Genomic DNA, 14,207 nt, shown 5'->3' on the forward strand with positions numbered 1-14,207 from the left:
TTAATTCATGTCGGTTTAAGTCGCCCTTTGGAGGGGCACAGCACATATAACCGAACTGCTGTTGATTCTAGGTTGTTTCCCTGCCCAGAGAAATGCCGAGATTGCAGATTATAGCGACTACAAAAACATCATTGGGATGGTGTGTTGGTAATTTTGAAAAACTCAGTAGGCAGGAGATAGTTTATTTTAAACAGGGTTCCTCTGCCCTATTTAAAGAAGGGCAGTGAGCTCTCTGTTTTCATCTCCTCATCTAATCTTAGCAAAACGTTGGGGCTCTATTCAGAGACCAGGCCCGCAGTTCATTCCATGATTCCTGTATGCCCAGGCATTTAAAGTGGCCTGTGGCAAGTTGCAGGACAGCAGACGCCTCCCCCTAGACGTACGCATCCACGACTGGCATGTGAAATGATTTGCTCCAGTTAACTGTTAAATGGAGGCCCCCCGTATATATCTGTAACATCTGCATCAGTCTAGGAATGAATGACTTAGGGTTTTTGAATATAGATTCAAATGTTATCTGCATAAATGGAGACTCTATTCTTTCTAGACATTTCTCATTTGAACCCCCTTAGCTGCCCCTCCCTGCGTATCTACTCCGGCCAGCTGCTCGATAATTAAGGTGCAGAGGAGAGGACGACCCCTGCCTTGTTCCTGAACATATGGTAATTGAGAGAAGAGGGACCCATTCACATAAACTGCTCCCACGGTTGGCCTTCCTGAGAATGGTTTGTTGATTACCTCCAGTACTTCGTCCTTGCTCAATGGTGCCTCCAGGCTTTGACAATTCAAAGTCAGACAGTCTGAAGAACAGTAAATCCTCTATGATGCTAATAACACGTTTGGCTGGGGGAGGCAGTCCTGCTGCATACAGAGAACTGTAATAAGGGGCAAATTTCTTTGCAAAATTGCCTGTGGCAACAAGGATCCGTCCTGATGAGACATTTCAAGTTAGGTACCAATCTCCGTTCCAAGTCCCTTTTGGCTAACTAATATAACAATTAACTGCTTTATCGCCAGAGGGATATAGCTTATAGTGCACAGCCCTGCCTGCTAGAAGTTCAAGGTTTGTGCTGCTTTTCATCATCCTGCTCCATATGCATACGCTTCACAAATTGCATAAGCTTATTGCAAAGCCACCATGCCCTCAGTCACCGCAATCTGCCCCATCTCATTCCCAAAGCCAGACACTAAGTCTTAAGGGTGCATGGTTCATTAGGACGTGTGGTGGTATACATGCTTTATTTAAATAGTCAAGATTGACTGGAAAAAGGAACTATTCTAGCTTCTGACTTGTGTACTGAGTGATGCATTATTTGTTTTGTTGTGTGGGTATATTACTCACCAGGCATCACTCATGCCTAGTGATCGTGCCAACTCCTCCAATGTGTAGGAGACCATCACTGAATTGAAGTCCCCACCTACTACTGTTATTCCTACAGGCAGGTGAAGGAGCAGTACTGTCAGGGTTTTTAAGGTGCCGTCCACTAAGGTGGGTGGCACATACATCAAAACATATGCACCTGGTCTTCCTAGGTTGCCCTCCACATGTTATCAGTATGTATGGGAAAGTGTTGATTGAGGGCCGCTGAGCAGTAGGAGCTGTTCCTGAGTGATCAGCTCTGATATAGCCATTGCAGGTTATAATATTGCATCTATTATCTAGTAGATGCGATTCCTGCAAAAGGTGGTGTATGTCTTGTAAGATATCGAAATATGGTCCCTCGTTTCATCTTATTATTTAGTCTGTTCATGTTCCAGGAGATCAAGCTAAATGCATTGTGGGAAACTGTCATGGTGGGTCTTCACTTTGATGATTGTGTTTGGACATGTTGTGCGCAGCTGCTCAAACAAGGGAATCAAATGTTATTGTGTCTATCGGTGTAGTTTGGAATATAGGCTATTATAGATCTTGGTGGGGCTTCATCGGCAGGCCACGCTGCCAGGGATCTGTATGCCAGTTTAATAATGAATCATGTGGCTAGAGTATCATCAGGCATACCGGTGTACATCCAGAACTGCATAAAGTGCTCCAGGTTTGTCCCTTCCATGCCCTCCACCCCACCCACAAAGAGGAAGTTGTTTCTTCTTGATCTGCCCTCTGATTTCTCAATGCGTTGTTCCAGGTGATTAATCGATTCTTTCAGGCATGCTACATCTGAGCTCAGCTCAGAGTCTGCACTCTGTCCACCGATGTGGAGATTCCAGTCTCTGCCTCTGTTACACGGTCAGTTCTCTTTCGGAGATCTTGGTACAGAACTCCCACCTTTAGCCCCACACCTCCAATCTGAGCCTCAAGGGTGGTATGTGTAGTGCATATAGACTGGAATATTTTCTCAGGTGTGATATCCGTGAGGTCCATTAGGTGGGGCTTGTATTCCTGATGATTTGGCACTCCTGTTACTTTGTTTTCCTTATCAATCATATTATTTTGGGGGCCAGGTGTCTGTGTCTGTATAGGGGAGGATGGATGACGTGAGATGGGCAGCCCCCAGTACAGGAGTTGGAGTGGTGTCTCTGGACCAGCAATCACCCCTCAGCACACAGTGTGAAGATTGGCACTCAGACATAGTTGGTGCTTCATTGCATAAGGGTCAATGGTGGTTGTGTTGTGGCAGGGCTGAGAGCATCACTACCTGCCAATTCCAGTGTTTTGGTTATGCAGGGCCAAGCGTACATGTGGAACAAGAGGGCCACCAGGGTTGAATGTCTGACTTCTAGTCAAGCCACAGTTGATGATGGTTAGCATTACTGTTGATATGTTGATAGTCAATATGGCATTCCCAAATGGTCTGCAGCCCCTCCTGGAGAAAGGACCCCCCCTTTCCTGGGTCCCCACTGACAGTCAGCATAAGTATGTGTAGTGTATCCGAATTCAGGGATTCATTCAGGGCTCTGATTCAAGTATTGGAGTCAGAATATCTCATTCCTTCTCACTCCCTTCAGGTCGGAAATGGATCCTACCAGTAGCAGCCTTTGTGGTCTGGGTTAGGCGTAGTGTACTCTCCTGTGTCAGTAGGCCCAAGTCAAAGTCTGTGTGCGAGTCCAACACCAAGTATTGTGCTCCACCAGCAGGCCTGTCTCCAGACCAGGGGTAGGGGTGGCACAGAGATCTTTGAACAGCCTCCGTAGATTCCCGGCAGCCTAATTGGGCCCTGGAAGGTTCCAGTTGGTATTTATATCTCCTGACCACCCCGGCCCCTCTCCCAGTAGTTTCTCCAGCCACAGGTTTTCTTTGTTGACCACTAGGTTCCACCAATTTACTGCCAAGGGTCTGATGCGGGCTCAACAAGTCCTCCATGGGCAGCTGTCTTGGCCTTCTTAAGGGCAGCTATACCTCCCCTCTTCACTGGTGGATGCAATTAGCAGACCTTGCGGCAGCTGTCAAATTGGAACCCACAGCATTTCTGATCATGCTCGCCTTGCAGCTGTAGCCGTGCGAGGTAGAAGGGTGTCAACCCCCCCCCGAATGCGTTGCACTAACGACTCAAGTCATTTGGATAAGCTAGGATTCGTTCAGGTGACAGATGCTTGGTGAGGCTCCTTCAAAATGTGCCTACCATCTTGCGCACCATACCACACCCCTGCCTCTCACCTTTGTTACTTGCATAAGTTTGATACCTTGTCCCTTGTGAATGCCGTAAGTTATAATTTGCTGTTAACAATTTGAGGTTTTATCTTGGTTTTTCTAAAGATCAGGAAAGTTGCTTAATAAAGCATTCTTTTTTGGCTGGTATTGCTAAAGTGCCCGTCTTAATAACCAGGATGTTCAGGAAAACTATTTAATAAACTATCCCTTAATACTATCCAGAACAAGATGGCAGTGTAAAGATCAGTACTGTGTTTTGGTGCTCAATTGGACTCTTTTCTTTTTCTTTTTATCTTCAGTACAGTCATCAGAAGTTGGAAAGGAGACTTGGAGCTTACTATGTGACCTAACATGCAATGAGTTGTGCCAGGCTGATGACCCACCACTCATCCTTCAAGAACAGAAGTCCATCTTGTCCTCTATTTTGGCTGTGATGTCAGTCATGTTTTCTTCGAGGACTGATCAGGAATACATGAAGATTGAGACAAGTAAACATTTTTTTACCTACATGATAAACCACCAATGTCCTATCGGTTGAAATAGAAGACTTTGGAGTCTTCCTTGTTTGGTTAACTCCGCTTTATTTAGAAATATCTTAAGATACTCTGTTTCCTAATGAAATCAAACCTCTGTAGAATGAATTCAACCCATGTATGCAGCACCTCTTATATATAAAACATTTTTTGTGTAAACATAATGGCACTTCACGTCATCTATACACTGAAATGGGGCAAAAGGTGGACCCTTCAGCCATTGGTTGTAGTGTGTTTTAGTCACATATTGACTAGTTCACATTTGTCAGCCATTGTGTGATTGTACTTTCAGTAATCATCTGTGGCATTTAGCGTTGTTCACCAAGAATCTCATTGGTTAGATCATTTGTAGGACTCAACAAGTCCACCAACAATCCCATAATCCAAATACAAGTGGAAAAGCAATTTGTACCAGACAATATTTCTCTTTACCTATATGAAGTTATGGCCCTTTTCAGGCCACTCTGTCAATTCTGTGACGCAGCTTGAACACTTACTGTAAAGAAACAGTGTTACTCTGCTCTTGAGTTCACTTGTGGGACGTCACCCTTGTCTCAACAGTGTGAATAGGTGCAGCGCCAAGGCTGGTATTATAGGAGCAAGTGCAACATGGTTGTAAGGGGCTGCTTTTGGAACATATTCTAAAAGTATATTTTATGTGTGTGTTTGCTGCTCCAAGATATTGTCAAACAAAACAGGAGCTGCATTTGTTAGGTCCATAATGGTACTCCGATGTATGTGCTCTTAAACATGTCTTAACTCTGCAGACCAATCGTTATCAGATTCCAACTAAGATGTATTTGCCAGACACAACAGAACCCCATAATCCACAAAATTGGCAGATTATATTATTGCCTCATCCTGCACTTCATTCTAGTTCAGGAAGGCAGTAAAAACCTTTGTTGAACAGCATTAACAATTGCATGTTGCTCCACCAGACTACCTGCTGCCATTCAGCAGCTCTCTTGTATTACATTGTGGAAACAACAGGAGTGTTAGGCGTACGTTGTGTTATTGAGCCTTGAGAGCAGGGATAACTGCCTTCTCTGTTGGGATTTCCTGTCCAGGACCACCCATCTCTGCATTATTTTTTGCATTGATAATGCGCTAGTTTAAGAAATTCCACCTAAAAGAGATCGTAAGTGTCAGCTTTGTGCTGTGTATTTCCCTATACCCTACAAAGTAGCCACTTACTTGGCTCACTGTGTTTTTTATTGGATCTTGGTAATAGTAAATGAAATGCATTTCTGAATTCCCTTAAAAATGACAGTATTTGAATGGTTACCAAAAATCTTGATCATCTGTTCAGCATCAGGCGATCTGATTGGCACAGGCCAGGTAAACATTACAAGCTAAAATGTAACTGTGTTGGGCAGGAGGAGAAGACATAAAAAATAGTGTTCTGTACTAACATGCTGCATGAACCTGCATGTGGGTACATTTCACTATTGAAAACATTGAGAGAAAAGTGTTTTGGTCTGCATTTGCTTACAAGACATATTCTTTTAGTGAAAGCCAATCGTTGTGCCTTCTATGCAAAAGGACTGCATTTACCGTGACATTCTACAGACAGTGAAACAATTAAGAGCTTCTGTTGTGAGCTGAAAGTCTTGCTTTGCTTTCAGAGAGGGCCCTAATCTGTCAGCAAATGACACCCTAGGCATATGATTCAGTCTGGGCCCCAAAACCACAAGGTCAGAACTTTGTTTTTTATTTGATTTTAATTCTATGAGAGCTGCCCCCATGACCGGGCAAATAAACTACCTGGAATGCTAAATTTATATTCATTTATTTCTACGGACCATTTATGCACTGTGTTTTACATGTTGTTATAGTTACACAGACGGCAGACACAAGATAAAAGCTGATGAGATGAGTGTATGAGGCAAGAGGATGACCAGATATCTATAGTTGCCATACGAAAATTGAAGGATTTTAAAACTTTCTACTCTGAATGATTCCGTTTATCTTATTGATGAATGCGGATTATAAGAGAGGGGGTCCAGTGTATAGCCTCCCTCTTCTAAACTATAAGAGAAGGAATATTGATACAGTGTTCTAAAGTAGGAGAAAAGAGAGTGAACAAAGAGAAGTAATAAATTTAGGAGCAAGAGTCCTCACACACCCACCGGGTGTCATGCTTTTTCATCGGGTCTGCTCCTTGTCAGACCGGTGCTGCAATGTCTGACGGGCACCCCCTGAAGGGGGGCTCTTTGCCGAAGATCTTTTCTCAATGACGCCAAGACCCCAAGGGTGGGCTTGGAAGGAAGAAGTAAGGAGAGAAACACAAAAGAAACTAAAATTGGCTCAAGACCCAGACCTCAGGGTAACAGTTTTATTAATCCACGGTGGGTAATGGCCAAGGTTAAAAAATGATTAGGAGAATGAGGCAATGATCAATCACTCTCTACCAAATTTATAGAAAAATGGGAGGCAATAAAGACAATGAAAAAACAAATGTATTATGCTGTGTTTCACTCCAAGGCCACATAGACAATAACTTTTCGCAATTCTCTTCTAAAGGACAGGAATTCTTCAAACAGGATCCATGCTTATATGAATCGGCAATATTTGGTTTCTGTCTTGTCTGGAATTTTGGAGCGGTAACAAAAGTGATTGGATGACCGATTTTTTTTTTTTTTAGTTTTTTTTTAGACAGCAAATAATGCATGTCTACTGACAGCTGATAACTCTAGATGTTTCGCTAAAAAGAGTTTTCACCCTTCCCATTTTGATTTGCTTGTCTGCATTAAAAACATCAAATTTAAGTTGGGAATTTGAAACAACTTTAACAATTTGACTTGAGAGTTTGTCTGAGGAGGTTTGAGGCCCTTCACAATTGAGTACAAAATTTAGGACTGCTCCCATTTTTTACTAGGGAGAAAAATATCAATGGGCCACTTGTTTTAGCTAATTTATCCCAGGAGATCAAACCCAGCTCAAGACGTAAGGCTTAAATCATTGCATTGGGAGGGACACAAAAGAGCTTCTTCAGGTACAATCTTTCCAACCTATCCCAGCTTACTTGATTATCGAGACATAGGGGGTCTTTCTGACACCGCCAGGGCAAAAATGACGAAAGCACCACCAACAGGCTGGCGGTGCTTTCTTCCCTATTCTGACCGCGGCGGTACCGCCGCGGTCGCACCACCGGGGCTGGCGATTTCCCGCCGTTTATGCCCCGGCGGTGATAATCCGCCAGGGCAGCGCTGCAAGCAGCGCTGCCCTGGGGATGAACCCCTTACCGCCAGCCTGTTTCTGGCGGTTTGCACCGCCAGGAAGAGGCTCGCGGTAAGGGGTGTCCTGGGGCCCCTGGGGGCCCCTGCACTGCCCATGCCACTGGCATGGGCATTGCAGGGGCCCCCTAACAGGGCCCCGGCCAGCTTTTCTCTGTCTGCATAGCAGAAAGTGAAAAGCGCGACGGGTGCAACTGCACCCGTCGCACGGCCGCAACACCGCCGGCTCCTGTGTTGCGGCCTCGGCAAGGTCGGAATGACCCCCATAATGACTTTGCCCCTTATAAAGCCTGCGGGATGAAATGATCTTGGATTGTGTTTTTTTAATGGTCAGCTGATAGCCCACCATATTGGGCTTCAAACCTTTTAAAAGGCATTCTTAGTAACTATTAAGGAGGTTTTTAACATGCTCAAGTGCTTATCCCTGTGCAGGTTATGTGCAGAATTTAAGATCTAAATACTTGTACACCTTGACCTAATCCAACGGGATAATATTCGGAAACCATACAAACTTCTTAAGTCTTTTTGAGAAAACTGAAGCCTTTGTTTTCTCTACATTGATCTTGAGTTTATTGGTCACACAATATGCATAAAGGGTGTTAATTTTTTCACTGACGGTTGACTGGGGTATAGTCCATGATGACAAGGTTGTCAGCATACGTAAGACTCTGAACATAATTTCCAATTTTTTGGGAGAAGGAATGTGCCTCAGAGAGTTTGCATGGAAGGTCAGAAATAAAAAGACAAAAAAAAGAGGAACTAAAACATCCCTGATGAAGTTCAGTCACAAAACGGATGTTACCAGAAACAATACAACTTCCATTCAGGTGCACCTGAAACCAGCTTTGAGAATGCGTTTTTTTGGATTATGAGCAATAGGTAAGAAGAAAAGTTGTAATGTATTAACTTATTCCCCAGTATTGCACAGTCAACCAGATCGAATGTGTCTCCCAAGTCCACAAAGCAGCACTATAATTTGCCAGCTGAACAGTGATCCACTATGGAATATTTTTCCCTGAAGCCTCTCAAAGAATAATGCCAGTTTTAAAGGCCCAGTTTTCAAAGTGTAACAGTAGCGTTTTGGCATAAATGGTTGAAGCTCTATCCAGTAACGAAAGAAGTTGGTAGTTTGCGTGTTCTGAACTATTACGTTTCTTATGAATTGGCCTAATGCTAGCTCCTTGCCAGGATTCCAGGATTAAGCCCATAGTTAAAACCCATGTAAAAAATAGAATGAGGAAGTTCACCCACCATAAAGGATTGCCCTTACATATTACAGCCAGAACACAATCAGGACCACCTACACAGGAAGATTTCATTTTGCCAAAAAAGTCAACTATATTTTTGCTTTCTGTAATACGTCTTAATTTTGAATAAACCATCATGGGTTTGACATTGAATATTGTCTTCCCAAAGTTTTCTTTATTTGTCTTAGGTCCCCTTCCTTCGAGACTTGCATGGCCCCAATCCTGCATATGGGCCCTTGAATTTATTGTTGCAAATCGCCAACAATCATATATATATTCCAAAATTCAGTAACCTTTACCCGATTATTCTGCCATTTGTGGCATAACGGAGTTAGCATCTAAAGCAAGATTCCCAGTAGTTAGAGCCATTGTGTGAATCCACACAACCACTACAACGCAAAGAATTCATTCTGTGGAGACTGGCAAACCCCCCACATATCTGCGCTTCATAGAATTTGCGTGTAAATTTGACATTGAATAAGGGTAATGTGTTTGGCAGAGACTTCCATGTAGCAGCCCAAACATGCTGTTATGGTAGAGGTTTAATTCATAAACATTTATTAATGCCATTGCAGATGTTTAGGAATGGATAACTGCATCACACTGTGCTCAGGAAATGCTATTACCCTGGACGCCTTCTTGATGGTCTGAAAACAGCTGTCTTCTTCCACTAAAGTGTTTGCTGGGATATATAGGAGGTTTTGGCCTGTTTAACAGACAATCACTAAGCTGCCTTTGGCTGAAGATGATCCTCCCTGGGCTCAATGCCACCTGCCATTTGCAGGGAATATTGACCTCTGGGATCAGTGGGACCTCACTTAATGGTCTCTGTCCAAGTGTATTGCTGTCTTTCATGGTCCTGACTTGGTCATTGGCGCCAACAGGTCTTTCTCTTTACTACTGCCTTAGAGGATATCCTCCCGTGCTGCCTCTAAGGCGCTAGTGCTTCCTTTGAGAGGATCCTCATTACTGCCTGGTGCAATCGAAGCTCATTACTGAAGTGGTCTTTGTTACTCATTACAGTATTGAGACTTGTTAATGCATGTAGTTTTAGTTCCAGCTGATGGTTGCCATTATGCAAAGTTTGGATCGAGCCCTCAAAATCTGCCGAATGTTTTGCCCTCCTCAAATGAGCATGGTTCATTGGTGCACTTTAGATTGTGCATTACATTACTCAGCCTCTTTGCTGGTTTTGTTGGTCCTTATTTGTATGCTGTTAACCCATTTGTTAGTCACTATGCCGCTTTTTTGAAAAACAAAGTTAATTGAATCTTTTAAAGTAAGTTATTTATTCTTTCTTTGCTGTTCCTTATTACACACATACAAGTGCTTGATTTAACGCAGAAGGAGAGTATTTGAAAAGCATGCGAGCACCGTTTGCAGTTTTCAACGCTTCAGTTAGGTCTGCTTTCCAAAGCCTTCAGCATCATTACCGACTGTTCCAGACCAGTGATTATTGTGCCTTGGAGAATTTTCTAGCAGTTTGCTGTTTCTGGCATACAGTAGTACATCATTTTCTTTCCTGAATTTCTATATTTTAAGTATAACAGTAAAATATACAATTTCTAGAGACTTGGTTGTTGAATTTACGGTGTTCAAGCTCCTCATTGTTATTCCTGATGTATTGCTCAGCAAGGGCAAATTTACTTTAAGCTACCTTATCCATTGCCCGTCTGAGTAACTCCTAGTGTACCTATTTATATAATTTTTATCGTGTTTTATTTGGACTATAGAGCAGCAGCACCACATGATTTTTGCGTAATTGCCACTTTTTTGCAGTCAGAGGTCTGTAAATACCCTGAATAGAGGATACTACTGGTTTGTGACACAGTGAACCTTTACTGCTTCTTCGTACTGTCACTGCTTCTTCTTCTTTTTCCACGCACTGCAAATGTACTGACTGCTCCCGCCCTCCCCCTTTTGTCAGTTTAGACTTGGGTGACTAAAAGTACTTCAAGGTTCAAAGTTTATCGAGATTTGAAGATAACACCAATGATTTGAAAAGATAAAACATAGTTGCTAAAATAATGTGCTTTATTAAACCAAGCATGTGTATAACACCTTTTTTGCAGAGGCCAGCCGTCCGCCCTTGCTGTGGCTGTGCACTTATTTTAATATTTGGGACGTTTTTTTGCTTAAGTCTTCTTAACCTTTTCTCTACAAAAACTGTCCAAGACAGTTTACATCCTTTTTTTTATTTTTCCTACATATTCGGGACACTAAAGGTACCTGTGGTCTATGATTTGCCCTGGAGAGAACCAAGACAATAGCTAAACTCCAGCAATGATTTTAATTTAATGAGAAGTAGTACAGTGATGTGCATGAAAGTGTACGCTTTTTTCTAAAAATGGCATAATCAAAAGGTTTGCTGTAGTAACATCGCATATTTCCCCAGAGCTTTTGCATTTTTTTTAAAGTGCTCATCGAGTTTTCCTATTTTTTGTGATTTCGACGTACATGCAGTTTGTGGTGGAAATGGGTGGGAAACCCAGCGTATTAACCTATAAAGCTGGGTTCAAGCTTTATAGTTGAATCCAGAAGGCTATAAATATCTGAAAAGTAGACAAAATACGGAATTCAGCAAGGGTTTATTTGTGTAGATCTATCCTGGGTTTCGTAAACAAACTAAACGTTGAAATTAAAACAATAACTTAAAGTAAGTAGGAAACATAGCAATATGTGACAATGTTTGTTTCAGTAATTTTTTGCCCTGATGGCTGATTTGCAAAAATACTTTCCGTCACATATATGTATAATAATGTTGATTGTTCAAAAACTGACAACACCAAGTGCCAGCAACTGAGCTGCCGCTTATAATAATTTTTCATTGTGTAGCAACCATGCATCAATTCCTATGGTAAATATTTTTTGAAACCTTATTACCACACATTATCGTTTGTATGCTATATAGTTTTATCAGTAAAGCTGCATGTCAGTGGGGAGGATTATGGCCATTGCAGTGTAAATGTGCTATTTGTAAATGACAGGGCTCTACCATATCATGCTTCAATAATATATTTCTTGAAAGTTACATTTTTAAACATAAACTGAGAAACATTGCTGCCTTTGCTCTGATGACAATGCTATACGTAATCTAAGAGTCACGTCAGGGCTCATGTATACCCTATATATGGGCTAGATTTATATTATACAATGGAGAAAACGTTTAGTCTATTAAATCATGCAGAAGAGTTTTTGTACCACAGATATGCTGAACTTGCATGTTTGGAAGCGCTCTGAAATGTGATAATGAAGAAAAAGATTACTCGTAAAATAAAATATTTAGCTAGGTTAACAAAGTTTGAGGCCAGGGTCAAGCGCACTATGGTTAGGGTCAGTAGAATATTCAAGTCACTAGGCCTGCAGGTCTGGTGATATATTTATTGTTTTTCGAGGCCACCAGTATTGGCAGGGTTCCCTGGTTGCTGGCTCACCCAAAGTCTGAATAATGCAGCCATTCACCATGTGAAGTTAGAGGGCATTGTGGTATACCTGGACCAAATGTCAAAACTACTCTCAAAAGAATCCAAATGTCTTCTCACTTGAAATGAGGATGGAGATGCTCTGTGTACTAGGGAGTGAATGTTGGGGCTTTTAGTGTAGGGGTGTGGCCCCCATCCCAAAAATGTTTCCCTGGCCTCCAGTGAGCTTCAGGCCTCTCCCCAAGCCGGGGGGGGGGGGTTGGGGGTTATCTGATTGGATTTGAGCTCTAAAGCCTGTAGCCAAGGGTTGTCAAATGGACATATGTGGTTTTATGTTACATTTTATCCCTGTTGCCTAGTGGGCTTTCTGCCACCACCCCAGATGTTGGTCCACCAACCGGCACCCTGGTTGATGGTTATACTCTGCTGCTCTTCATGGATTTGGGTCATGATCTGATGTCAGAGTGGCCGCCCACTCCATATTTTTTAACCAAATAATTCCCTGCTGCCTAGAGGGCTTTCTAGTCGCCATGGTGGGGGCAGATTGAGTAACCCTCCCCACCCCCACCAGTTGTTCATTCCAGAAAGAGTGCTATTTATTTTTTAGAGGGCAGCAGTTTCCAGGGCCATGGGGGATGCTCTTTCCTAAACATGGTTTCCTGAGGGTGGATCCTTGCTTGGGGATCCCTCTCCTGAGGTGATTTCCGCCTTGTAGTGATCGATTAATGAGAGGTACTGCTGGAAAGGATAGTTCTCCTGCATTGATCAGTGAATGGGGCCAGGGTGAAATATGCACTCTGACTTCCAGTCCGAGAGAAAGACACTTTGAGTCCCCGCTTTTCTGGCTGCCTTGAAGAACGAAATGAAACTTCTTCACTTATAGTAATAATGATTGTTGGCTATTAGTTAACTTATCAAGTTGCCATTTTGTTAACTCCCTCCCATGCTGCCTCTCTTCTTTTTCTTTCACTCTTTGTTTTATCATATCTTCTAGGTCTTACCTTACCTCCAGTGCTTAGTTTGTAAATACACAAGTGCCTAGGCCAAAGATTGCTCAGGAGACCACTGCAGGTTGCATACCGACTAGAACTGCCATCAGTGCCTCATGCCTGTATAAATTCTCCTCACTAAACATCACACTCTTATAAGTGTGACAGTTTGGACAAATCCAGGCCACCCAAAGGAGTTAGAATGGCATGGAGGCTTTTGATTTTTTTTTTTTTTATGTATATTTAGTTGTTAAACTGATGTATTCAGCACTGGGAAGACAGCCCAACCAAGTGGTAGACTGTCACAAGTAAGTGCTGGTGCTAACAACTAAGTGGCAGTGTGGAGAACTGGCAAACACTGGCAGAAATTAAGCAATGCTTCCCTCTTTCTTTCCCCTTTCTTCCGCTTATTTATTCTTCCTGCCCCCTCACATGCTATTGCTATTCTTTCTTGTTTGGATCCAATTCTGCAGTCTTTTATTTGGTGTCTCATGACAGTTTTTTTTTTTGCTGTGTTTGCATCTTAGATACTTACTGTACTATATATTACCTATATTAAGTTCCCCAGTTGATTTTCTGGTGTTCTGTAATTTTGTTCCTTGTCTTTGTGCATGAATTTGTACACTCTCCTTCCTGCTCCCCTTCCTTGTGTTGCTCTTCACTTATATGTATAGCTCCCATTGTTTTTGCCAGCACTGACTTTTTTTCTGCTATGCCATTATCCTTTGCTCTGTAAAGCATTCTAATGCTGAAGAACCCGTAGGCACACCATCAAATTGCACAAACAAATAACCCAGAGAGCTCTTGCAATATTGTTTCTTCATACAGGGTAAATATATTTGAAATTGTGTAGCTAAGGATACAATATCTGGCTGTACCATATCTGCCTCAGTAAAGGAAAAGTACATTGTCCATTGTTTCCTCCGAGGCAGCTTTGCAAAATGGAATGTTCCATGGAACTACAAGAAAGGTTGTTTTTCTTTTGTGAGTGAGACAGTCCGGTTCAGTATACCATTTAATATTTCTGTTTTTCACTTTAGGAAGTCTGCCTGAACATTTAGAACTCTTTCTAACAATGGAGGTGTAAAAATAACTGTGAATGGCCCATCCTCGTTGAATCAAAGTCTTGTTATAGGGAAGCCACAGTTTGATTTATGTGGGTATTACTAGAAGACATTGCACTGGTATTGTCTG

The 14,207-nt window shown here is 42.3% G+C and overlaps 1 protein-coding gene across 1 annotated transcript in view; it reads left to right on the forward strand.

The window, feature by feature from the left end:
* The window catches only part of SAAL1 (serum amyloid A like 1), a 222,266-nt gene that overhangs the window by 137,965 nt on the left and 70,094 nt on the right, over positions 1-14,207 (forward strand). The window contains exon 11 of the mRNA XM_069223754.1: positions 3,886-4,074. Within this exon, the coding sequence (XP_069079855.1) occupies positions 3,886-4,074 (189 nt within the window). The remainder of the gene's footprint in view (positions 1-3,885; positions 4,075-14,207) is intronic.

This window comes from Pleurodeles waltl, chromosome 3_1 (assembly GCF_031143425.1).
Source record: "Pleurodeles waltl isolate 20211129_DDA chromosome 3_1, aPleWal1.hap1.20221129, whole genome shotgun sequence".
In the NCBI taxonomy this organism is placed as follows: Eukaryota; Metazoa; Chordata; class Amphibia; order Caudata; family Salamandridae; genus Pleurodeles; species Pleurodeles waltl.